Source organism: Rousettus aegyptiacus, unplaced genomic scaffold (genome assembly GCF_014176215.1).
Source record: "Rousettus aegyptiacus isolate mRouAeg1 unplaced genomic scaffold, mRouAeg1.p scaffold_m13_p_7, whole genome shotgun sequence".
NCBI classification, from domain to species: Eukaryota; Metazoa; Chordata; class Mammalia; order Chiroptera; family Pteropodidae; genus Rousettus; species Rousettus aegyptiacus.
In genome coordinates, this window is record NW_023416310.1 from 84913922 (window position 1) to 84940033 (window position 26112).

Sequence of the window (26112 nt, forward strand, 5' to 3'; positions counted from 1 at the left end):
GCAGGCCGGGGCGTCCCCCTCCCCCCATGGAGAGAGCCAGGCCGGAGCCGCCACCTCAGCCTCGCCAACTGCCGCGGGCGACTCCGCCGCGCCCACTGCGCCCAGCTCCGCCCCCCCTCTCGGTCGAGGGCACCCCCTTTCGGGCAGCAGCCTTCGAGCCTCCTGTGTCGCCACCTGCCTTGTGCGCGGCCGCCATTGCGGCCGTGGCCTCGTCGTGCGGGGAGGCTGCGGCGTCGAGCGTACAGCCGTCGGCTCGGCGGCTGCTACAGGTGAAGCCGGAGCAGGTGTTGCTACTGCCGCCAGGGCCACCACTGCCTCAGGCCCGGGACGAAGGCGCTGCCGCCTCCCCCGCGCAGGCGCGGCTGCTGCAGCTGAGGCCCGAGCTGCTGTTGCTGCCGCCCCCGCCACCCACATCGGAGGGAGCCCCTTGCAGGCCCGAGTTGCATCCGATGCAGTCCCGGGCGCTGCACGTCAAGGCTGAAAAGCAGGAACCGGGCCACTGCTTTGATTCTTCGGTGGGGCTTCGGAGAGCAGTCGAGGCGGGGCCTAGGACCTCAAGGGCAGCCAAGGTGGAAGGCCTGGGGCTGGGCCTCGACAGTCGCCGAGGGGACGAGAAGAAAGGCAAATTAGAGGCGGAGGATGTCATAAGGAACGCGGCGAAAGGCGGGGAAGGCAAAAGCCTGACGGCCATCAGAGAAGGAATCATCAAAACGGAGGAGCCCGAGAGACTCCGCGAGGACTGCAGACTCGGCTCGGAAACCACGTCCAATGGGTTGGTCCATGGCAGCAAGGAGGTCATCCTGGCCCAGCCGACTAGCGCCTTTGGGCCGCACCAGCAAGACCTCAGAATCCCTTTGACTCTCCACACGGTCCCCCCTGGGGCCCGGATCCAGTTTCAGGGACCTCCACCTTCAGAACTGATACGATTGGCCAAGGTCCCCTTGACACCAGTGCCTATTAAAATGCAATCCTTACTGGAGCCTTCTGTAAAAATCGAAACCAAAGATGTCCCACTCACCGTGCTTCCCTCCGATGCAGGTATTAGACGACAGGGGAATCTGGTTTTCAAATTTTGTCTATGTTGCCACAGAGCTGACATGTCAGCAGTTTAGAAGTCTAAACTAGAAAAATAAAATCATGGAACTGATTCTTTTCAGGGCAAAGTCTGCACAAGTATTCCTTCTGATTGACTCGTCCATGTACCAGTAAAATATACTAATGCGTTTTACATTCCCGAACAAAAAAAACAAAAAAACTTAAGGTCTAGTGAAGTTGAGATTTAGATGTGACTAAAAATAGAAGTATTCTTTCTAGGTAACACAAAGCCCTTAGTTTATATGCTACAGATAACATTTAAGAGTATTATAGCTTGATATTTTTATGGGTATCAAGAAGCAGAAGTGGTGTCTAATGAAAAAATAGTTGCAATTAAATAGAAAAGTTTTACAGAATTTAGAGGTTATTTTTCTTTAAAAATGAACAGTAAATGTTTTCTAGGGGAAAACGGTACATGATTAAATATAACATTTTAGTATTCCAGAAGCTAAGGACTTAGAGAAATATAGAAAATGAGAAAATACTGGAGAATAAGAGAAAATTTGTTTTTTAAAAAATGGCAACTACAGGTAGATATTTATATCCATTATCTCCAGCTATGATTAGAAAATTCTTAAGATTTCAGACAAAACACTATACCAATGAATGTCATGGAAAGTCATATTAATCTTCAGTTCATATTTTCATTAACTTTTACATTTGTTGTTTTATTTACTGATTCTTTCTTCCCACCCCACCCTCTTGCTTTTATCTTCAGTAATTTTTAAACTTAGTTTACATTTTCTAAAGGAGAGGAAGGGAAAACTTTATAATACTTATTTCATTCTTTGTGTTTTTGAAAATTATGTATATAAAGTAACCCTAAAATAAAGAGAATGTAAGAAGGTGTTGAGGAGCTTCACCTTCATAATGAAATGCAAATAATATAGTAAATATTTTTGCTTGAATGGGTATTTAAATCACTTTCTTTAAACATTTAGGGAATACCTACCTAATGTAGGATTATTGTCATGAATAAGTTATAGTTCCTGTCCTCCATTAATAGGTTGTTTTTAATGGGAAATAAACTAAATGTTAATTATTATAAGAAGTATTGATAAAGCTCAAAGAAGTACTAAGCCAGCAGTTTGCTGTATCTTCAATGTCGTTTCTTCCACAGTATCTTCAACAATGTTATTCTTTTGAGGAAAAGGAGAATCATTCTAAACTATAACTTAGAATGCTGAGTTCAGGCGTTATAAGGAATTCTGGAATACTGGCAGTTCTTTGGCTAAATTGAAGTGTTTTATTTCCTCTAGATTTAAAAAATCGATATAGGTGGAAGTGTACTTCACTTTAAAATTGTGCACATGTGTATGGCATATTAATTTAGTCTCTGAATTTTTGTCACGTAGGAATACCAGACACTCCCTTCAGTAAGGACAGAAATGGTCATGTGAAGCGACCCATGAATGCATTTATGGTTTGGGCAAGGATCCACCGGCCAGCACTAGCCAAAGCTAACCCAGCAGCCAACAATGCAGAAATCAGTGTCCAGCTTGGGTTAGAGTGGAACAAACTTAGTGAAGAACAGAAAAAACCTTATTATGATGAAGCACAAAAGATTAAAGAAAAGCACAGAGAGGAATTTCCTGGTAATGAAACGATTAAAGCTTCTTTCTAATTTTAAATGAGTGTATTTATGTAAAAAGTAAGTTAGGTTGAGATTGAAAGTCAAAAATGTGTTATTTTTTTTTCTAATCTGATAGTTACAAAAAAGAGAATAATGGCTGATGTTATACTTAGGATTTAACTGATACTTGGCATAAATTTTCTTTAACAGAACCAAGTAGAGGATCATCTGGGTTTGTTATCTAATGCAAACCAGGGGACATACAGTTATACTGTGGTTTTGGTTAAATATATAGATGTAAATTTAATGAAGGTAAAGCTCCAGAGTTCTAGGAGCTTTGCAAATATACTAGAAAATTATGTTGAAATTATAATAATAGAAAAAATAAGCAATACACACTTAAAGACAATGAGAATGCAGGGATTAACACCATGCTCTACTTTAATATTATATGTTTATCAGAACATAGTCCTGCCTTCTGATTGATACATTTATCTTCACCATGATGTAGTTTGAAATGTATTCTGATTTCCTCCCCAGCAGTAAGGACATAAAAATTAAGCTTGGGTAAATGCACAGTGTATGCCTAACATGACTTGTGCATAGCAGGAAAAGAATTATTTTTTTTCTGAAGTATGAGCAGAGAGGTTCTAAAGAGGAATTGTCAGAGGCAGTGATTATAGGGAACCAGTAGTTATGATTATACAGTGGTTTCAGTTGCCATAACTCCACTCTTCTGACTTTGAAAGGAAATCAGGTTGTTTGTGGACTTGGAGATGACCAAGTCTAGAAGAGTGATTCTTCCTGAATTAGGCATAAAAATAGTGATTGGTCGTTAGTGACCATATCAGTGTAAGATATGGACAATTGTATCATATAGAAAGTGAGAAAACAGGAGAAGAGGAATACTATCTTACTGGGGCATTGTTTTATAATAAGTTAGAGGAAAAGCTTTGGGATTCCAGCCCAGTGCCTTTAATGTTGCTTTTTCTACAGATTCAGTATGTGTCTTTGGATACAAGACATTTGATTTTGCTCCTCCTTTGAATTATAGGTTACAACGTTGGCCACTAATTAGGAACCATATGGATAATGTATGCTAAAATGCACAGAAATAGTATCACAGAGCTGGAAAAGATACTTTAGTCAATAATTTATTTTGTTAAAACCTTAGACATGCTTTGAACTTTTGATGTGAAAAAAACTATTTAAGGGCTAAATAGGGTCTATATGTTCAAATTAAAAAGTTTATCTTCTTCTATAGGTTGGGTTTATCAACCTCGACCAGGGAAGCGAAAACGCTTCCCTCTAAGTGTTTCCAATGTATTTTCTGGTACCACACAGAATATCATCTCTACAAATCCTACAACAATTTATCCTTATCGCTCACCTACCTACTCTGTGGTAATTCCCAGCCTACAGAACACCATCACTCATCCAGTTGGTGAGTTGGTTTCATTGTAGATTATGAATTTTTAAATAACTGTGAAAATTTTACTACTTAAGTCGAAATTTTGTTTCTGTTAGCTTAAGAATTTAGAAATACAACGAAGAAACAAATGAAGAAGTAAGTGAAAACATTAAATCAGAGAAGGAAAAATTTCAATAAATATCAAAGCATTTGGGTTTGCCAGAGTAGCAAATATTCCATGTGTAAAACAGACCTATTAAGCAAATCAGAGTGAGCCCATAGATTAGGCTGATAACATAGGAAATGACTGAGATAATTCAACAGGAAACAGGTATCTTTTTACTACTGGCACAAAAGAATGCCTTGCTAATGGAGTGTGAGGCATCCTGTCCTGAAAGTTAGTAATGATTGATCTGTTAAAACTGTTCTCTTGCTGCTTTAGAAATATTTGGTTCATTATATTGTCATTCCCTAATTTTTCCCTCTATTATCAGTTCTTTACAACATTCCCGTCTCTTGCTTGTGAGAACTCAAAATTGAGAAGCTAGTAATTTAATAACATGTTATAAGGCTATCCATCATTGGTCCTTCCAAGACATACCATCTCTTAGGCAGAGATTTTTACCTTCACTTCCTAAAACTACTGATTTTTCTAGTTTTTACTTGCTCAGCTCCTTCTGGTAATAAAGGCACCCCTATGTGCTAAAAGGTTTAGATATATTGAAAATTAACTTAGAATCTTAAGTATTTTCAATTTTTATGTGTGTGTGTGTGTAACATATTAGCAATTGATAGCAACAAAGCCACATTCAAAATGTCTACATTGAAAAGAAAGATGCAGAAAGCTCATTCTGTGTTCCTGTTCTTTCCCATCACAGTCAGGCACTTTCACTCTTCACTACTTGTCAGTATTTCCTCTAATCCTGCATTTCAACCTAGGCTTAATTATGCTAATGTTATCTTGTTTTCTTTGCTATGTTATTTGTGATTTCTGCTTTTATAATCTTTCTTAATCCTTTTTTAAGACCTCTCTTCCATTTGCTTCTATATACTGTTAAATGCTGCATGTTTTCGCTTCCCAGGAAAAGATTTATTGATGTTCTTATTTGAAGCAGTTGACACTTTTATACAACATACAGTTGACCCATGAACAACATGAGTTTGAACTGCATGGATCCATTTATATGCTAATTTTTTCACTCAATACAGTTGGCCCTCCAGATCAGCCAATTTTGTATTCACAGATTCAGCCAACAGCAAATAGTGTTTTTGCTCCACAGATGCAGAAGGCCAACTGTATGCATGGTTCCATGTCATTTTATATAAGGGACATGAGTTTCCACGGATTCCAGTATCCACTGGGGTCTTGCAACCAATCCCGTGCAGATGCAAGGGTGGACTGTATTAATTTTATGCAATTCTGAGCAAAGATGTGGGGTAGATAGAAACTGGAGGATTTTCTTCTAATGTTAGAGTTCTTGCATCCATGATGTTCTATTTAAGTATGGCAGGCAGAATTACAGGAATCATTTAGAGCCACATACAACAGTACTTAAATCTAAGGTGAGATAATAATCTTTTGTTTGCTTCCCCCCCCCATCTCTTATTTTTGATGATATGTAGTCGCCATAAAGATTCTTTTCTTGGATCTCAAATGATAAGCAGAGATCATTATCTTGTAAGCATAATTTGGGAATTATTTCTCTAGATATGTCTCTTAATAGTTAACGATAAAATTTATCTGTTACTTCACTGCCCAGGTCTACAGTTTTGAAATATATCCTTTTAATTTGTTCTCATAAGCTTGGCATTATATTACTTAGAGGAGCTTGTTTCACTTGCACATTTGGAAATTTCACTGTTTATTTCTAAGTCATTTATTCTAAGTCATTTATAAAACAAATATGAACAAATTATAGAACAGATCCCTAGGGGCATCATACTTTAAATCTTTTAGCATCTGCAGATATGAATTTTTATACTTTTCCTTTTTTATTTCTTTCAACTAATTTTATATTCTAAATATAAAGTCATGCCAATTTTATTTTGCAAATTTGTTTGCTTTATTCCCATGGAAGAAAGATAATAATTTAGTGAGGTATGACTTATCTCTTAAAGAAACAATTTGCTTTCTTTTTTCTAGCAGACTTTGTGCATTGATATATTGTATAGATTTTGCCAGCTTTTCAGATGTGGAAAATAGACTTGCCAAGCTATAATTCTCAAGATTACCACTTCCAATAGCTGGGAGTTATGTCAACTTTCCGAAATTTCTCTGACACCATTTGTATCTACTTAAATATTTTCTCAGTTTTAACTTTGAGTTTCTCGATAGTTCTTAAGTAAATGCCACCTAAGATCTAGTTATATATTTTGTCAGTGTGGATTAGAACATTCTGTGAGCCTGCCATTATACTGCAATTGATCTAATATTCTAACCTACATGCTATAAAAATGAATTAGAGTTGAGAAATTTTCTTAATGTCTTATTTAGTAGGAAGGAGTTTATTGACTATCTCTGTTCTCCTTTCAGTTGCCTTTTATACTGTAATGACTATTTCACTGATTTTTTTTTTCTGTCTGTAGAAATATTTAAAGATTCAGTTAATATTTACTTCGAGGTCCCTCACATGTGACTCTTTCAATTTTCCTTTTGACTGCCTCACTTTTATTGTGTCTGAGTCACACACGTGGGCTTCTCTGTTTTATGCATTTGGACAATCTTTTCATTTTAAAAAGATGATTTTTGAGGTGCATTTTTTTATCTGGTTTTTTTACATCATATAAAATGACCCATTTTTCTATGAAATTTTAATTTTAGTTATTTCTATCAGCTTTTTTTACCTAGCCAATATTTATGTTTCTAAAAATCTAATAACTCCAGAGTGTATTTTTTTGTCTTTTCTTGTTAGAATATGAAATTTAAATATGTTGTCATCACTACTACCTAACATTTCACACACAGAATTCACATAATTTCTATTAATCTATATCCATTATTTGGTTCTCACTCAAGCTTATTTCATTTTACTGTGTATTCTACTAAAGCTGTTTGTTCCAGTAAGCAATCATTTGTCCTGTACCACAGTGGTACCCAACCTTTTTGGCACCAGGGGCCGGTGCTCCTATGAAAATCTAATGCCTGATAATACCAGGTGGAGCTGAGGTGGTGATGCTAGTGCTAGAGAGTGGCTTGCAAATACAGATGAAGCTTTGCTTGCTCACCAGCCACTTACCTTCTGTTGTACGGCCCGGTTTCTAACAGGCCACAGACTGATACTGGTCCACGGCCTGAGGGTTGAGGACCCTCGAGGTACCAGGGGTACATTTTTATCTCATTAAGTCGCTCTGTTTGAAATCTGATCATGTAATTTAGTATTCTCTCTTGATTTGGTGAATGTTCCATCTCAGATGTCTTCTTAAGTGCCACATTTGCATGCCTGCCTCCTTGTCCCTCACTTCCCGATGTTTATTAAGTGCCGATTATGGGTTAAATTCGTGCTGGGGACAAAATACAAAAACATTTTTACAGGCTCTACTGTCAATGAGTTTATAAGGTACTTAATAAAAAGGATCAATACAAATACTACTAATTTTATTATCTCTTTGATAAATCTGTATTATCTAGTTTGGTATCATTTTTATGACCAATGCATTATGTTTACTCTGTCTCTCACATTTAATGCCACATCTAAAGCTCTTCTGTTTCTGAAAGTGCTCATAATACAATAGTCCAGAATTATTTAGATCTAATCTTTGTTTTATCAAATGTCTTTGATGCCAATTATGCCAGGATTTCCATTTTATAATAAGAGCTCACATTTGTTTATTTTAAAGGCTTCTGGAACTTTGGTAGAAGCTATAATTATTTTCCTTGGCTTTAAAATGTCACTTTATATGTATATAGGAATTTTCTAGTGAGCTTATTTTCTTTTTTACATTTTATTTCTCAAGCATGAAATTGGTTTTCCTTATTAGATCTTAAATCAGTTGATCTCTTTCACTCCCCTAAATTCATACATTTTCTCTAAATTTTTAGTTTAAAAAATGTTTACTATTTTAATTTTGTTGATAGTAGACATATAGTGGCATTTTGGTTTACGCACCTCTTCTTGCTTAACCAAACCAAACCAAAATAAACCTCTATCATTTAGATACTATTATAATCCAAAGAATCTGGTCTTGTTTCTGCCTTAAGGTCCATTCCAGTAAAGTGTTATATCCATGAGAAACACAAATCTGGCTTGGAAATTCCTTGAGAGGTCATATAGCTCTTTATTTTAGGTTTTCTTGAGGGAGTAGGGAAGAATAACATGGTTCAATATACAATAAGTCTTCCTGGAGCTGCTTATTTTGTTTGACTCTCCCCAAAGTCCTACTTTTCTTAGCAGTTGCCTAACTATTCTTCCCAATTCTCCATTTCCAATATTTGTCACTATATCTTTGTCTCTTACTCTGTTTCTCTTTATCATCTCTTCCTCTCTCTTCCTCTGTTTCTTTCTCCTCACATGCTGGTCCTCCTCTCCTTCTCACAAACCTCCATACAGCTTTTTCTTGTAGAGAAATTTGGTCTGTCCTTAGTTTCTGCCATTCTTCACTTCTTCACTGTTCCTCCCCATCACACAACAAAAATCTGTTTGCACCCTTCATTTATTCAGCACAGGCTTCCTCTTTGGGAGTGAGTGGCAGGAGATTTTTAATTTTTTCTTTTGTCTTTGTCATACTCTTCTATAGATATGCCGGCTGCTTCAACAAGCACCAATTTTTAATGGTTTAAACACATTATGATTTATTTTTTATCCATAAAAAGTCCAAATAGGTGTTTTTGGTTGGTAGATGGCTCTCTTTCAAGGGGTGGTTTATGGACTCAGGCTTCTTCTACCTTATGATTCTTCCATCCTTAATATATGGCATCCAAGGTCACCATGCTAATATGCATGAACCTGCACAAGGGACAAAAGCATGGAAGATCATGAGTGAGAGTTGTTTTTACTTATTTTTATTGAGATATAACTAATATATAACATTGTGTTAGTTTTATGTGTACAGATGTGTGAGAGGTTTTTATAGGCCAGTCTCAGAAGTGGTGCACATCACTTCTACTTGCATTCTTTTGGATAACCCTTTAGCCACATGGCCACTCCTAACCGCAAGGGAAGCTGGGAATATAATCTGGCCGTGTGCTAGAAGTCAAGAAAACAGGTGATTGGCTAGTCTTTTTCATACCTTATCTGCAGTTTGACACATTAGAGTTCTTCCTTTACTACAAGCCTTTCCTATTCACTGACAGTTTATCAAAGATGATTAGATGCTGCAGACATTAATTGCCTCCTGCTTAGCAACCTGAATTTTGGCATTTAGGACATCTTCATTACTTCCATATAACTGTCTATATAATGTTTTACCTCAAACCAAAACAGCCTGACATATTAGTTGCTTAGTGAAAATCTGTTGAATTAAATGAATGCATAATTTATCACCCCATGTCTCACTGGTACCCCTTGTTTTATAGAAATATCTTTGGTAGAAAAGAACATTTGGTATTAGCTAAAAGATGAGTCCTTCTTTGGTAACTGAGATAATATTGATGGTCTGTACAGCTCCTGTAACTTATTTCCTTTGCCTAGAAAGACCGTACTGTTTTACTGAGGACTAATTGTTTTTGTACTGGGTATGGGGAAAGGAAATCTGAATCAAAGGTAGCTTTTAAGAGCAGGTGTCTTGAATGCATGGATTATTCAGTCAGCACTTTGAAAGATTCTATAAGTCAGTCTTCTTTCCATAGTTGTTTAGAGGGTTAGATCTCCTTATACCAGATCAGTGTTAGAAGTGCTGTCAGCTAAAGGCTTTTTTGTTAGTTTGCTATTTCTTTCATCAAGTTGTACTTTTCTTAGCTATTAACCAGGTTCTATTCCAGATATGGGGGACATAAACATGAATAAAAATTTCTGCTCTCAAATTCCAGTTTCATGATTGTGGTTAGGGTGGCAGATATGTAAATAATAATAAAAATATATGCTGTTTTCTAATAAGTGATAGATTTACAGTTTCTGAGAAAATAGGAGGAGGGAAATTACTGTATTCTTAATTAATCAGCAAAAGCCTACCTAAAGCCTGTGCCTCACAAATGGGAGGGCTCGTCCACATAATCCCATCCACTGAAAACAGGACAGCTTCATCTGTACCCTGTTCCTGTGTTGCCTCCACTATACTGGGTTAGAAGCAATCTTGAAACAGATGGATGTATTCCTTAATTTCCTACCTTCGTACTCAAGAGGGGTATTATCTGGGCAAGGTCTTACTTGGGCAAGGCTGAGCCAAGATCAATGATGGACATTCTTTTGACCCTCTGACAGAGACATTTCTAACCATTGAGTCTTCTATATTAACAGAGACCTAACTGCATTGAAATAAACTAGATCTTGGCAGTATTGCTATGCCTTCTCTCTCTCTCTCTCTCTCTCTCTCTCTCTCTCTCTCTCTCTCTCTCTCTCTCTTTTTAAAAAAAGAGTAGTTAAATTTAGGCTAACTGCGTCATTCGGATAATTCAGCAACTCAGTCAGTAGTCTTTTCTTCTTCAGGAACACAAAGATTAAATACAGAGTTGTTTCACCTACTTTTAAAAATTCTGCCATATCTGTCATGCCCTGCTACAATAATATTCCTTTCATATCTGTTGCAAATTGACCTGTGGCAAATCCTATTCTCACTTTGGAATTTCCTTCTGTATTCAGATTGAATGAGGTAAAGTGAAATAATTTGGTCATTTCTTTAGTTTTTTAATTATATGTAATTTATAATTTGGTTTAATGTAGAGAAGTATACAAAATAAAAGAAAAATAACCCATGCCACTACACTGAAACTTCTATTAATATTAAAAATAAAATTCATAGATTTAGATAATAGAAAATTCAAATAGTACTGACAGGTATAAAATGAAAGTCTGGCTTTTCCTACTGCCCCACCCCTGTCTCCTCTCCTAGACGACCACTCCTTAAAAGTAAGCACTATTAGTAGTCCCATAGTATTTCTTTTAGAAACATTTACATATACATACCAGCATTTGTATGTATTTATTTTTTAACTCCACTCAATAATTTTGTTCATTTCTTTATTCATCAAAAAAATTGTTGAGCACCCATTCAGTAGCAAGCAGAATTTAGAGCCTTGGATATAGCCGCATGAACAAAACAGAAAAGATCTCTCCTCTCATGGCACTTAGAATTTAGGTGGGAAAGAGAGACCAAAAAATATAAAATAAAATAAGTGAACAAGTTGACTTCAGTTTGTTCAAAATGCTATAAAAGTGATGCTATTAGGTAAGGTGTTTAGTGAAGGCTTCTGGTTACACAGTTTATTAAATTCAACTGAAAAAGAAAAAGAAAAACGTGGACTTACTCAAGTAATGCCTGACTATGCTATTTTTATTTCTAAAGGTGAAGCCCCACCTGACATCCAGCTGCCCACACCTGCAGTCCAGCGCCCAAGCCCCATCACACTTTTTCAGCCCAGCGTTTCCAGTACTGCCCAGGTGGCCGTCCAGGCTCCAAATCTGCCTCTCCGCCCAGCACTCCCCACCCAGCGCTTTGCTGGGCCCTCCCAAACGGACACTCATCGGCTGCATTCTGGAGCCAATCGCCCTGTGAAGAGACCCACACCTGTCTCTCTGGAGAGCACCAACAGGATTCCAACTAGTGCAAGTACTGCCCATGCCAGATTTGCAACCTCGACCATCCCACCTCCCAAGGAGTATCCCAGCGTTTCCACTTGTCCCAGAAGTGCTCCAATCCCCCAGGCTCCTCCTATTCCACACTCACATGTCTACCAGCCCCCTCCCCTTGGCCATCCAGCCACGCTGTTTGGGACCCCACCGCGATTCTCTTTTCATCACCCCTACTTCCTACCTGGACCTCACTACTTTCCATCAAGGTAAATGAACCTTTTTTTCCTTTCACCTTAAAAATACATACAGCTAATGAATTTTACCTCTGAAGGTATCTCTTTATTGCCGGAAAAAAGACTTCCTCAATTCTCCTTGGAATATAACTTAAATTAGAGGCTGAATAGGGGCCAAACAGTTAACATGAATATATGAAGTGGGCCAGATGAGGACTGGGGGAGGTTCTGCAGGTTCATGCACCTTAATACAGTGGCCTTGGATGCCACACGTTAAAGATGGCAGAATCACAGAGTAGAAGAAGGCTGAGTCCATAAATCACCACTTGAAAGAGGGCCATCTACCAAGAAAGATCTAATGGGACAGCTGCTATTCAGCTCTAGCTGACTGTTGCCACACGAAATATGGGGTACACTGTTGTAAGATCTGATTTATGAGGAAAATTAGTCATAAGAAAAATTAAGATCATGTAATCAACCCCCCTTAGTGTATAGAGCTGTTTTTTTCACATATGATCTTATTAAAATACAAATTCTGAGTCGGTAGTTCTGGGGTACGGTAGTATCCTATACCAGGGTATACTACACCTGATATTATTTCTAATAAGCTCCCAAATGATGCCAATTCTGCTGGTTTGTGCACCACACTTTGAATAGTAAGGGTATAGAGATGAGCACTTGGTCTGAGAAATTAGATGACTTGTCCAAAATTATACTCCCTCTTAGTGCCCCTTTTAACCAAACATTTCCCATATAAATTCCCAGGCAAAGAATTGATTATCATAGGGATGTTTATAGGGAAAACAAATTTGTCACTTTTCATTTTGGCATGATAGAATTTAACTCCCTTGCAAGCATTATAATAGAGCCGTTTTAACCTCTACTTTTCAATTGCTATTAAATGTGGAGACAGAAATAGTTTCTGTTAAGATTGGAGTGTTATTTGTTTAACACCAGTCTTCTATTGTTATTTAGAAAGTAAAACTACCCCGACTTAGGTATACCAATGCCTCCATGAAAGAACTTTTGAGATACATATTGTGTTGCTTCAGTTCATAATGGGATTGCTTGCTTTCAAGTCCTTTGCCCAGGACTGAAAGAAAGTGAAAGTAGGAATTGAGATCAGAAGAAAGGGAGATTTCACTATATTAGTAAGGCTCCTCAATATAATGGCTCTTCTTGATTGGCAGCTTTTAGTTGCTAGCAGAGAATTACATACAAAATACATACTTTCGAATGGAAAAGTCATGTAGTCAAGTGGACTTTGAGGCAGGTAATGCTTCCTTATATAATAAATAGATAAAATCATAGGAAGTTTATCTTCTTTATTCATGACAAGGCTTATAGGAGTTGTCTGTTAATGTACAGATCATCTGATAACTTAATTTTAAGAGGAAGAGCTCTAGAAAATAAGTCCTTAGAAGACAGAAACTATACCTTTATCTTTAATGCCATATTGCTAATTAATAGTGATGCTATTAGAGGAAACAGATAAAGTGAATTAATAGTAGTATACTGAATTTTATTTTATTTAAGAATGTCAAAGCAGTATGTCAACCATAAACATTAAGCTGAATCTAGTTTCCAAAACAGAAGACGAGTTTTATAAATTATAATTTTGTTTGACTACTTTTCTAACTTCTATCTGTGTTTATGTGATAATTTCCCCCAAGGAAATGGATAATCTTATTTATGTTTGTGTAGATAGTATATTTCAGTAAAATCTAGTCTGGCTAAATGACAAAATTAATTGATTCCTCCTGAATTTTTCTATTATCTCTTCTCCCGACTGGTAACAGAATCTTCTATAAAGAAATTCTCCCCTACTCTAATTCACTTATATGTAGAATTATTCAACCATTTCAATATCATAATTGATATGGCATTTGACATATACGTCAAATATATAAATATATATCAACTATACATATTTTTCAAGCAGTCCTTTTTGCCCTGTGTATCTAGAGTAAAAATCAAAGAGCTTGCTTAGTTTAATAAAGAGTTATTTTAGAGGGTGGCTCCATAGAGTAGTGGTTAGTATGTCTGCTTTACATGCAGCGGGTCCTGGGTTCTTTTTTCTTCCCCAACCCTTTCTTTTCTTCTTCCTCTTCCTTGCAGTATTTATACTTTTACATGCAAAGGAGATATCTAGGATCTTTGTTCTGTTGGCCATTGAGTGAATAAATGTGTTTAAAAGTCTATTGCAATTGTGGATGTAGAAAGGATATGAAAGAAAAATGAGGATTTTTTAGTTTAAAACACATAGGAAATACTATATATATATATATATATATATATATATATATACACACACACACATATACATATGTATATATATATGGGAAAGTAAGTCCAAAGAATTCCCAGATTTGCAAGAATATATAGCATCCTCATTGTAAATTTTTAGGCAACAAAGGTTAAAAGCAATTATCCTTAACCTTTGTTTGGATTATAGACCCATTTAAAAATTTGATTGAAGTTATGGACCCACTTCCCATAATAATACACATCTACAGACATATACAGTCTTTTGCCTAACCTTTGTGGAGGAGGGAACTTAACAAGTCACCAAACAGGATAGACTTAGCTAACATGGAATACCTTCTGCTATAACTATCTAGGCATGTGGAATTTAAAATGAATGATTTAATACCTAGCTAAACTTATCATTTCTTTGCCGTATGGAAGCTTTTTAGTTTGATATAGTCCAATGCGCTTATATTTGCTTTTGGTGTCAAATTCAAAATATCACCAAGACTAATGTCAAGGAGCTTACTACCTATGTTTTCTTCTTGTAGTTTTATGGTTTCAGGTCCTATGTTTAAGTCTAATCCATTTTGAGTTTATTTTTGTGTTAATGTATAATATAGGAGTCCGGTTTCATTTGTTTACATGGAGCTATCCAGTTTTCCAGCACCATATATTGAAGATGTGACTTCTCCCCATTGTACATTCTTGGCTCCTTTGTCATAAATCATTTGAGCACATGTGGGGTTATTTCTGGGCTCTCTATTCTGTTTCACTGATTTATGTGTCTGCTTTTATGCCAATATCATATTGTTTTGATTATTATAACTTTGTAATATAGTTCAAAGTCAGGGAGTGTAATGCCTCCAGGTTTGTTCTTCTTTCTCAAGATTGCTTTTTGGCTGTTTGAGGTCTTTTGTGGTTCCACACAAATTTTAGGATTGTTTGTACTATTGCTCTGAAATATGCCATTGGAATTTTGATAGGGATTGCATTGAATCTGTAGATTGCTTTGGATAGTTTAGAAATTTTAGTGATATTATTTTTTCCAATCTAGGAACATGGAATGTCTTTCCATTTATTTGTGTTTTCTTCCATTTTTTTCATGAATGTCTTGTAGTTCAGTGTATAGGTCTTTCATTTCCTTGGTTAAATTTATTCCTAAATATTTTATTATTTTTAATGCAATTATAAATGGGATTGTTTTCTTAATTTCTTTTTCAGACAATTCATTGTTAATGATAGAAACACAACTGAATTTTGTATATTGATTTTGTATCCTGCCTCTTTATTGAATTCATTGTTTAGTTCTAACAGTTTTTTGGTGACATCTTTAGCATGCCATCTACAAATAGAGGCAGTTTTATTTCTTCTTTTCCGATTTGAATGTCTTTTACTTCTTTTTCTTGGCTAATCGCTCTAACTAGGACTTCTAATACTATATTGAATAAAAGGGGCAAGAGTGGGCATCTCCTTGTCTTGCTCTTGATCTTACAGGAAATGCTTTCTTCTTTTCAATGTTGAATAAGATATTATCCTAATACATAACTTTAAATAATGGATAGAAGATCATTCATCGAAAAATGAAGATCAGTAAGGAAATAGAAGACTGTACAACACTGTAAACCAACTAGATCTAGCAGATATATTTACTCCATCCAACAACAAAATATGGATTCTTCTCAAATGCACATGGTATATTTGATAGGATAGACCATATGTTAGATCACAAAATAAGTCTCAAAAAACTTTAAAAGGTTGAAATTATACAAAGGTTCTTTTTCAACCGTGATGAAATGAAACTAGTAATAACTGGAAAATTCACAAATATATGGAAATTAAATAACAGGCTCTTAAACAACCAGTGAATCAAAAACGACATCATGAGGAATATTACAAAATAATTTGAGATGAATGAGAATGAAAACACAACATACCAAAATTTAAGAGACTTTATAATGAAAGCAGTGCTGATAAGGAAGTTTATAGTTGCAATGCCCCATATTTGAAAAGGAACATCTCAAGTCAACAACCTAACTTTATACCTTAAGGAACTGAAAAAAAGAACAGCAAAGAAAACCCAAAGCTGGCAGAAGGAAAGAAATAATAATGGTTTGAGTAGAGATAAATAAAATAAAAAATAGAAAAACAATAGATAATTTAATGAAATAGAGAAAAGAAAGCCATGGCTTTTTTGAAAAGATTGACAAAATTGGCAAACTTTTAGTTTGACTAAGGGAAAAAGAAGACATGAATTACTAAAATCAGATATGAAATTGGGTACATTACTTCTGAACTTACAGAAAAAAAAACTATTATAGGAGAATACAATGAATAATTGTACACTAATAAGTTTGGTAACCTAGATGAAATGGACAAATACATGAATTACCAAAACTGACTCAAGAAGAAACAGAAAATCTGACAGACCTATATCAAGAGATTGAATCAGTGATCGAAAACCTCCAAACAAAAAATAAGCCCTGAACTAGATAGCTTCACTGGTGAATTCTACCAAACATTTAAACAGGAATTAACATCAGTGCTCTCACTGTAAGAGGGAACACTTCTATAGCCAACATTACTCTGTTACCAAAGCCAGACAAAGATATCACAAGAAAGAAAATTACAGGCCAATATATCTTAAAAATCTAGATGTAAAATATACTGAACAAAATACTAGCACCCTGAATCTAGCAGCAAAGTAAAAGGATTATGCACCAAGATCAAGTAGAATTTACCCCAGTAATGTATGTGTGGTTCAATATCTAAAAATCAGTGTAATACACATCATTGATAGAATGAAGGAACAAAACCACTCAATCATTTCAACCGATGCAGAAAAAAAATTTGATAAAATTCAGTACCTTTTCATGATAAAAATCAATTTCTGATTTCAAAACTTATTCAATAAACTGAGACTAGAAGGGAACTTCCTCAACATGGTAAAGGACATTTATCAGAAGTCCATACATAATATCATACTCAATGATGAAGGACCAAAGCTTTTCCCCACAAGATCAGGAACAAGACAAGGATGCCCACTTTTACTACTACTATTCAACATTGTACTTGAAGTTCTAGCAAGAACAATTTGGTAAGAAAAAAAGACATCCAAAATGGAAAAGAAATGAAATTACCTTTATTCACACATGACCCTATACGTAAAAAATCATATATATATATATAAAATATATATAAATATATATATATAATCCTAAAGAATGTACAGAAATTAGAGCTAATGAATGAATTCAGCAAAAGTGCAGGGTATAAGATCAATGTACAAAAATCACTTTTATTTCTTCTATACATTAGCAATTATCAATGAGAAAAATCCAAAAAGGATATTAAGAAAACAATTTCATTTATAATAGCATCAAAAATAATAAAATGCTTAGGAATAAATCTAACCAAGGAGGTGCAAGACTTGTAAACTGAAAAACAAACATTGCTGAAAGAAACTAAAGAAGACCTAAATAAATGGAAAAGTGTCTGTGTTTATGCATTGGGAGTCTTACTATGTTACGGTGGCAATACTTTCCAAAGTAGTATACAGAATCAATATAATCTCTAAAAATCTTAAAGGCTTTTTTGCAGAAACGGAAAAGTTAATCCCAAAATTCGTATGGGATTGTGACTCAAAATAATTAAAACAATCTTGAAAAAGTACAAAATTAGAGGACTCACAATTCATTATTTCAAACTTATTACAAAGTTACAGTATCAAACAATGTATGGTATCAAGAGAATGAGAATATAAGCCACAGACTGAGAGAAAATATTTGCAAAAGATACAACTGATCAAGGACTGTTATCCAAAATACAAGGAACTCTTAAAACTCAACAATAAGAAAATGAATAACCTGATTAAAAATGAACAGAAGACCTGATTGGATACCTCACTGAGGAAGATATACAGATGGTAGTGAAGCCATGAAGAGATGTTCCACATCAAATATCACTAGGGAATTGAAAATTTAAACAACAAAGAGATACTACTACATACATATCAGAATTTCCAAAATCCAAAACGCTGACACCACCAAATGCTGGTAAAGATGTGGAGCAAAGGAAACTCTTAATTCATTACTGGTGGGACTACACAATCAAACAACCACTTTGGAAGACAGATTGGCAGTTTCTTACAAAACTAAAAATGCTCTTACCATATGATCCAGCAGTCACACCTCTTGGTATTTATCCAAATGAATTGAAAACTTATGACCAAGAAAAACCTGCATATATGGATGTTTATAGCAGCTTTATTTATAAGGTGAGTAGATAAATAAATGGTAGTACATCTAAACAATGGAATATTATTCAATGCTAAAAAGAAATGAGCTATCAAGCCATGGAAAGGCATAGAGGAACTTTACATGCATATTATTAAGTCAGAGAAGCCATGAATAATTTATTTTTGCCTATTTACCATTTTGTTATAGAAATTTTCATATGCAAAGCAGATGGAATAGTATAATGAATCTTCATGTATCCATCACCCAACTTCAACAATTATTGACATTTAAGCTATTCTTTGTTCATTTCTTTCTCCTACCTTTGGCCGGAGAGTGTCTTAAGTGTTTTAAAATGAATTACAGACATCATATAATTTCACCTGCAAATATCAGTATGTATATTTACTAGTTAAGGACTCAAAAAAATTACCACTTACCATTTCCATACAAATATTAATAATTCCTTATTTTTAATTTCCTTCATTGTCTCAGAACTCTTTTCACAATTGGTTTGTATAAAACAAGATCCAAGCAAGGAATACACATTGGTTGTGATTATGTCTCTTAAGCCTCTTTTATGCTATAGTAGTACTTATCCTCTTTTTTTTTTTTTTTAATGTCATATTTATTGAAGAAACAAGATACTATCCACATCCTAGATTTGGCTTATTATATCCTTGTGTATGGTTTAACATGTTTTCTTATCACTCATTTTTTCCTATAAAATGATTGTTAGATCTTGCAACTCGTTTAGATTCAGGTTCAATTTTATTTTTTTTGACAGTGAGACCTCACAGGTGGTGCTGTGTACTTTGTCTCACATCGAGAGGTACATAAAGTTTTTATTAGTGATGTTGAGAATGATCTGTAGGTTCAGGTATTATCAGTCTGGTTATAAGTTTCCCCACCTAGAACAGTACTTACTTCTTATTTCTTATCTGTATAGTAGCATCACTTGAAAAACTCAGAACAAATAAATTAGAATCTTTGGGAGTTAAAACCTGGGCAGCAGTGTTCTTTAAAAGTTTTCCCTAAGTTATTCTAATGGTTCCTAAGGTTGAGAAATACCAGCATAATTATATTAGCAGCTATGGTGATTGTTACCTAGATCCATGGTGATTTTCTAATTTAATGTATTTTTTCATTCATTAGCTAAAATTCTTTTATGAAGAAAAACTTCCCCTCATCAACTATTTGGTTACTTTGAAATACAGGCAGGGCAGAATCAGCTCTTGATTCTTTCCCCATATCAATGAGTCTTATTTTGTTTTGAGAATATCATTATGAACAAGTGGACTTTTATATATTTGGTATGTTTCAATCAATACCTTGCAGTCATTATTTATTGTATTTTTTGATGCTCAAAATTTCCCTTTTTTGTCCAGTTGGCTGGCTACAAGTTAGCTCCTTTGGTTTGATAGCTTTTTTTGCTCTTGGACACAGTATGTCCCAGGTTCATCTTGTACTTTATCTGTATGAGACCTGAAATGAGCCATTTTACCCAGAAGTCCCAAGTTTTTTTTACTGAAGGTGGTATTTATAAATTACACTTGAGGCAACAGGGATACTTATTGCTACAGGATAACAGAGTATCTGAGCTTTTCAGTGGAAAATACGAGAAAATACGTATTTTTTTTGTGAGAAAATATGAGTTAAGATTGATATTTCCAAAATGAATGTAATATTGTAGTTTCAAATAAAGTTCTTTGACTTTATTTGCTAGTACCTTTTTCTCCTAAAAATCTTCGTTCCTAATGATAATAATATTATCATTTATTTGTTTTATCCTACCAAACATATTTCCTTTCCTTCCTGTATATACTCATATATACATGAAGAGAGAGTATACTTTCAAAACAATGCTATTAATAGTTTCAAAGCAGCAATGTCACAAACAATAAAATTACTGTATGCAGTTTAAGATTTATTTCTGATTCTTTTCTTTATTATACATTACCAGGAAGGTATAATGAAACTATCAGATTTAAAATACCTTGAAATGATGTTTCTCTCTGTATTTGAGACATCTACAACTTGGTGTAAACTTGAGTTTATTTGCTTTCAATTTTTTAAATATTAAATATGTTTAAAATTATATAAAATATTTATATAGTTTCAAAGTCAAAAACGTAATATAAGGTATATTCTGAGAAGTCTAGCTTCTCTTCCTGTCTCCTCCCCTCTTCTTTCTCTCCTCTTATGAAGGTAACCATTTTAATTAGATTTTGTTTTATCTTTGCATTTTTTCTTTTCGAAAATAAAAATATGCATGTATGTATATATTTACCAATACATTATTAAATGTAGCTTCTTGTGAGACTGTTTCTAGTTTCCAAAGTACTCATTCACATCCCCTCCCAAGTTCTCTATGATAGACCTTTTAAGTTGACAGAACAGGCAATATTATTCCTATTTAATATAAGGAGGACCTAAGACTCAGATAAATTAAGATTTACTTATGATTACCAGGTTTGTAAGTGGCACAGCTAGAACTAGTACCCAGGTAGTGTGGCATGATGTTTGGGAGAACAAGTTCTAGGGTCAGATTGCCTGATTCTGTTCTACTACTTACTAATTATATGACTTTTAGCAAATCTCTTTGAGGCTCTGTTCCCTCAACAGTAAAGTGGAGATATTGTAGTATCTATCTCATAGAGTTGTTCTAAGAAATATTAGAGATAACATATAAATTCCTTAGCCAATGCCTAGAAAACATAGTAAATACTTATTGCATGTTGGCTAATTCTATTATTCTGATAATTCTACGTGATGCTTTTCCCACTACACCATAATGCTGCTATAGTTATTCATTTTCATTCATGGAACTTTTTAGGATTACTATTGTCTTAATTGATCTTTTTGTTCTCTGGATATAACACTAACTTGTTTTTAACACACCAATATATCCATGTGATATTTGCATTTTAGATTTTAGCAACTGCCTAGTATAAACCTAGATTTTAGACCTTTTTAAAAAAAACTCTTTACCAAGCCTTGAATAGTATCTTGCCTACATTGATTTCTAAAAACAATAGTGGTTAAATTGTTTCTAGCTGATGTGAACACTTTGCGGAGGAGGTAGATTTGAACACCCCCTTGAAGTACCTGTGGAATTCAATGGATGGAGAGACCTAAAGGTGGAAGTTACAGGAGCAAAGTCATGGCAGCTGGCAGCACAATGCATTAACTTAAAGAGAGCCCCGAATGAGGCAGTAAGAACGGAAACCTGAAACATTTTAGAAACTTTGCCTCACATTTGTGTTATCTAACATTGGGCAAGGTCCCTGGCACTTGGAGATTTGGGGGTGGGACACCAAACCACTGAAGATAACCATACTTTCAAAGAGTTTGAGATGATGGTCTTAGATTTCGGTCACACATCTTTAAAGGGAAGGAAACAAATCTGACTTTTTTTTCTTTTTAATGTGGGAGCATGAAATGAAACATCCATCTTGTCAAGGGCTTTGCTAGTGTGATCATTATGTTTATGTTATCTGTCACTAGGTGGAGTCTATGTGTCCAGGAAACTCTTGGTTGGACTTTTCCATATACCTCTTTCTATGATTCCTGTTCTGTGCCTTTGTAAAGGAGAATAAATACTTTAAAAATTTAAGAAACTTGACAAATAGATTTGAATGGCATAATTTTTACATTTGCTTTTTAAAAATGTCAAATTTTTTTGCCTTTTAAAAAATCATCAAAATAATCTTTTCAATTGTTCACCTTTCTGCCCTCAAAATTTTTTTTGAAAAGATCTTTAGAATCACTTTTTAATATCAGTTCTAAATCTTTCTGGTATTAAGAATGTTTTTAATTTACTACATAATTGAATGCCAATTAAAAAGTTGTCATCTGTTCCAGGACTTCCCCAGAAGCTCTTGATTTCAACCCAATCAGATATTTTCCCCTCATAAGCTTTGTTACAAATTCTGGTTAGAACAATCGTTGTGTTGCTTACTGTCAGTTTTTAGCACACACAGCACAACATAGCCTGCATTTCCAAAACCTTACATGGTGTAAAATATGAAAGAACGGCCCAGAGAAGTAATTTTTCCTTATCAAGGCTGTCAAAAAGAAGCCCGAGCTGATAATAGATAATACTGCTAGTGAGAATTACAGGCACAAGCTTGCTATTTATTTTATATCAGGGCCAAGCTGTAGTAAAAGAGCCAATAATACGTGAAGTGCTAGCAGAAAGTTATCTTGGGGACTTTCCAGGCCCCAAAGAGGATGCAGTTAAATTTGATCAATTAGTCTGTATGCAAGGCAACATGTAGGCAAGGTATGATCTAATTCCATTTTTGTCTTTCTGCTGCAGCACGTGCCCTTATAGTCGGCCTCCCTTTGGCTATGGAAATTTTCCAAGTTCAATGCCAGAATGCCTTGGTTATTATGAAGACAGGTACCAAAAACATGAGGCTATGTTTTCAGCTTTAAATAGAGACTATCCTTTTAGAGACTACCCAGATGAACGCACACACAGCGAAGATTCTCGGAGTTGTGAGAGCATGGATGGGAACTCTTACTATAACAACCATAGCCACAGTGGGGAAGAATACCTAAATCCCATGCCACAGCTGGACATTGGAGCCTTGGAGAACGTCTTCACAGCCCCGACGTCAACTCCCTCTAGCATCCAGCAAGTCAATGTCACTGATAGTGATGAGGAGGAAGAAGAAAAAGTGCTCAGGAATTTATAATTTTAAAACAAATATGCACAGAAAATAAACATTTCTTAAAATATATTCTGGGTCAGTCGGTGTGAGAAAAAAAGCCTAGAATGCTTTGCTGAGAGTTTTCAGCCATGATTTGAGGAGTCAAACCAAATGCATTTATGCTTTCATAAAGTTTTTATTAGTGAAACTGGAGTCCTGTTGTTTCATCGTAGGAATATTTAAGATATGAAGTAGTTTATTTTTATGGCGGAAATTTGCATCAACATATATTATCATCACTTTATCTTGGCATGTGCAAAATACCAAATCCTCACAATTATATGTGAGGGAAAAAGAGTACATATCTGGCATGACAAGTGTGATTGTATTTTATCTCAGATTACATTTATTTACTTTTATGACATGATTTTTTTGTTTGGTATTTATGTAATACTTATGGATGTTGTCAGTTTTTATGTAACATTTTGAAAATATGTCGATAACTTTTGTAGTGAATTGGGACTCAGTTACTAACTTTACATTGATAACCAATTATAAGTTGCAAATGTGTTTTAACAGCACTTGGGTAATTCCTTCAGCTAAATTAGGCATTTCTGTTTGTAAACATTTTCATCATCTTTTTTGGATATCTTTTTCCATTTGGTATGCATTGTTCTTCTTTTGTTATAAATGAATAAACAGATAAAATTGTTCTTGTTGGATGTTTTCTGTTTAGGGTTTAGAAATAAGCAAAGTGAGTATTTATTGTTCAAAGGATGATGATTTCCATACCACGTACCGATATTTATTTATACTTAATAGTCTCCAGAATTGCACAGGTCCTATTAGCTTACATGAAACTTAAAACCATATTATCAGAGATGTGCACATATTCCAATGCCATTTCCAATCCCTTTACACATGTGTACATGTGACTTAATCACTCCTCAGAATGGAAGAGCTCTTCCAGATTTGGTTCAAGCAGCTGTCTTTAGAACCATGGAGTTCATATAAGAGCATGTGGAATTTGTTTAATACACAATGAACAAAAAAATCCTACTTGCAATGTGACTTCTTGGTAAGTGCCCACTTATGGATGGAGAGAACCTTTTTAGAATGGGATCAGGACCATAAGAGATGGGATCATGGTAAAAGAGATCTACAAGACACAGAGTGAATTGATGATCGGAAAGAGCCACAAACCATTACACTTTTTTCCTCAATGATCTGTATAATTTATGCAAATTGAGATCTTGTTACTTAAAATGGCTTAGAAATTGTGTTGTAACCTGTTCTAGGCTTTTAGCTTCTTAGTAAATCTGTGTGTGTTCCCTAAGCAAAGACTGTTAATACATTTCATCAACCTTATACTTAATTGTATGTAAAATTTCCTCTCCCCAATAAAAATTTTATTTTTATATTTTATATTTTTTTATTACTCTGTGCAATGACATTTCAAGGTAGTTAAAGAGCAAATTTGAATTTCTTGGTAGAAAGCAAACATGAATGTCACATCAGAACTAAAAAGATGTTTGATTGTCTTCACATTTGATGTCTACACCATGAAGGAAAAATGTATCCAACAATTTGACTCATTTTACCCCATTTTATTTTAATAACACTTTGTTGACTAAACTGGGTTTGGTCACATACCTTATTCTTAAGACAATTTGGTTAGGGGCATCCCTGTGTAATGATACAGAGAGCATGGTTCATTGTTTCCTAACTACCAGCCTTAAGGCTATCCCTGCACCACCAATTCCTTCCCCAGTCTTTTTAGTGACTGTTAAGACTGGGCAACTTTTTAAATCTTCCTCAGTGCGAGGATCAGAAGTCAGAAGTTTTGATTGTTTACAAATCCACAGTATAATTTGGGCTGGAGAATATTGGTAACTCTTATGTAGAAAAGTAGTCTGTTGCAAATAAGCACGCCTAACTGTAAATGCCCATATCTGCTCATTTATAGTTCCTCAAACCACTGTTGGCTCTTATTAGAGATCTACAGATTTAACAAATCCCTGCCCCGTTCACACTAATTCATCTGTTTCTCTACATCATCAAAATAAAATTCTCTAAGCTTGAAGCTACGACCACTTTCTAATATGTCTCATTGCCTTGTTCTTATTATAATTTGAAATGTAATGATATTTGTAATAATAGCCTCTTTTAAAAGAGTCGAAATGTTAGTATGTTTAGAATGTCAAACTGTTCTGTGCCTATTTGCAAATAAAAACTGTTTTCACTGCAAATAGACTGAAAGCAGATTTAGTCCCAACTTTCAAGTAGCTGACTTCTCTCAAAAGTTAAACAGGAAAGAGCAGTATTTCTCTAAGTTGGAACCCAAGACTTTTAGGTATTCTGATGATATGTGGTCAAATAAGTTTGAGAAACATGCTGTGCCCCCAATTTGGAGAGTGTCCGTTATCATTGTTAAGGTTCTCAAAAGTCTTGGGGTGAAGAAACATTCTAAACTCTTTATCACAGTGCTCCAGGAATCTGTTTATCTTGAGAACCCCTTTTCATTTTACGTAACATCTACTAACATCTCACAGAATCCACTCTAGACAATAGTAATACAGTTAGAGCTGGTGGCTTTGATTTTCAGCTGTTGACTTTGCCTGTGATTTTCTGTACTGGTCTCCTTAAATCTTTTACTGAGAGAAGGCAGTGGCCAAATGTTTTCTGTACTAAGTATGATGGTCTTAAAAGACTGAAGAACTGAAACTAATGGTTGTAAATTGCTGCTGTTTACTAAATTGGATTTTTAATAAGAGTTGATATTGTACCCAAGAATTCAATTGGGCAAATGTGCTAAATTTTCACAGTGTAAACCAGCTGTCAGTATGATTATTCCTGATCCAAAAGTATAAGCTACTTTTGAAAGTTGTAGTTGGAACTGATTTTGAAAAGAAATTCTGGGGATTTTATGAGTTACAATATTTTAAGGTAGTATAATTTTAATGTGGGCAGACAGGGTAATTCTGAAATTTTTCTGT

General features: G+C 35.1%; 1 protein-coding gene and 1 long non-coding RNA gene across 3 annotated transcripts in view; one reads left to right on the forward strand and one right to left on the reverse strand.

Annotated features, from left to right (window-relative positions):
- Positions 1-26: 26 nt before the first annotated feature.
- SOX30 (SRY-box transcription factor 30) lies at positions 27-23321 on the forward strand. 2 transcript variants are annotated; one of them, XM_016167066.2, is made up of 5 exons: positions 27-1038; positions 2451-2690; positions 3933-4112; positions 11517-12009; positions 22780-23321. In XM_016167066.2, the coding sequence occupies exons 1-5, from the start codon at positions 27-29 to the stop codon at positions 23159-23161; spliced, it is 2307 nt and encodes a 768-aa protein (XP_016022552.1). In that variant the 3' UTR covers positions 23162-23321. The 2 variants fall into 2 exon arrangements, with proteins under 2 accessions (XP_016022552.1, XP_016022553.1); XM_016167067.2 differs by lacking the exon at positions 11517-12009 and having other exon boundaries at positions 22780-22898.
- The window catches only part of LOC107521902, a 41259-nt gene continuing 22762 nt past the window's right edge, over positions 7616-26112 (reverse strand). Inside the window, exon 3 of the long non-coding RNA XR_004951835.1 lies at positions 7616-9022. This is a non-coding gene — a long non-coding RNA (uncharacterized LOC107521902). The remainder of the gene's footprint in view (positions 9023-26112) is intronic.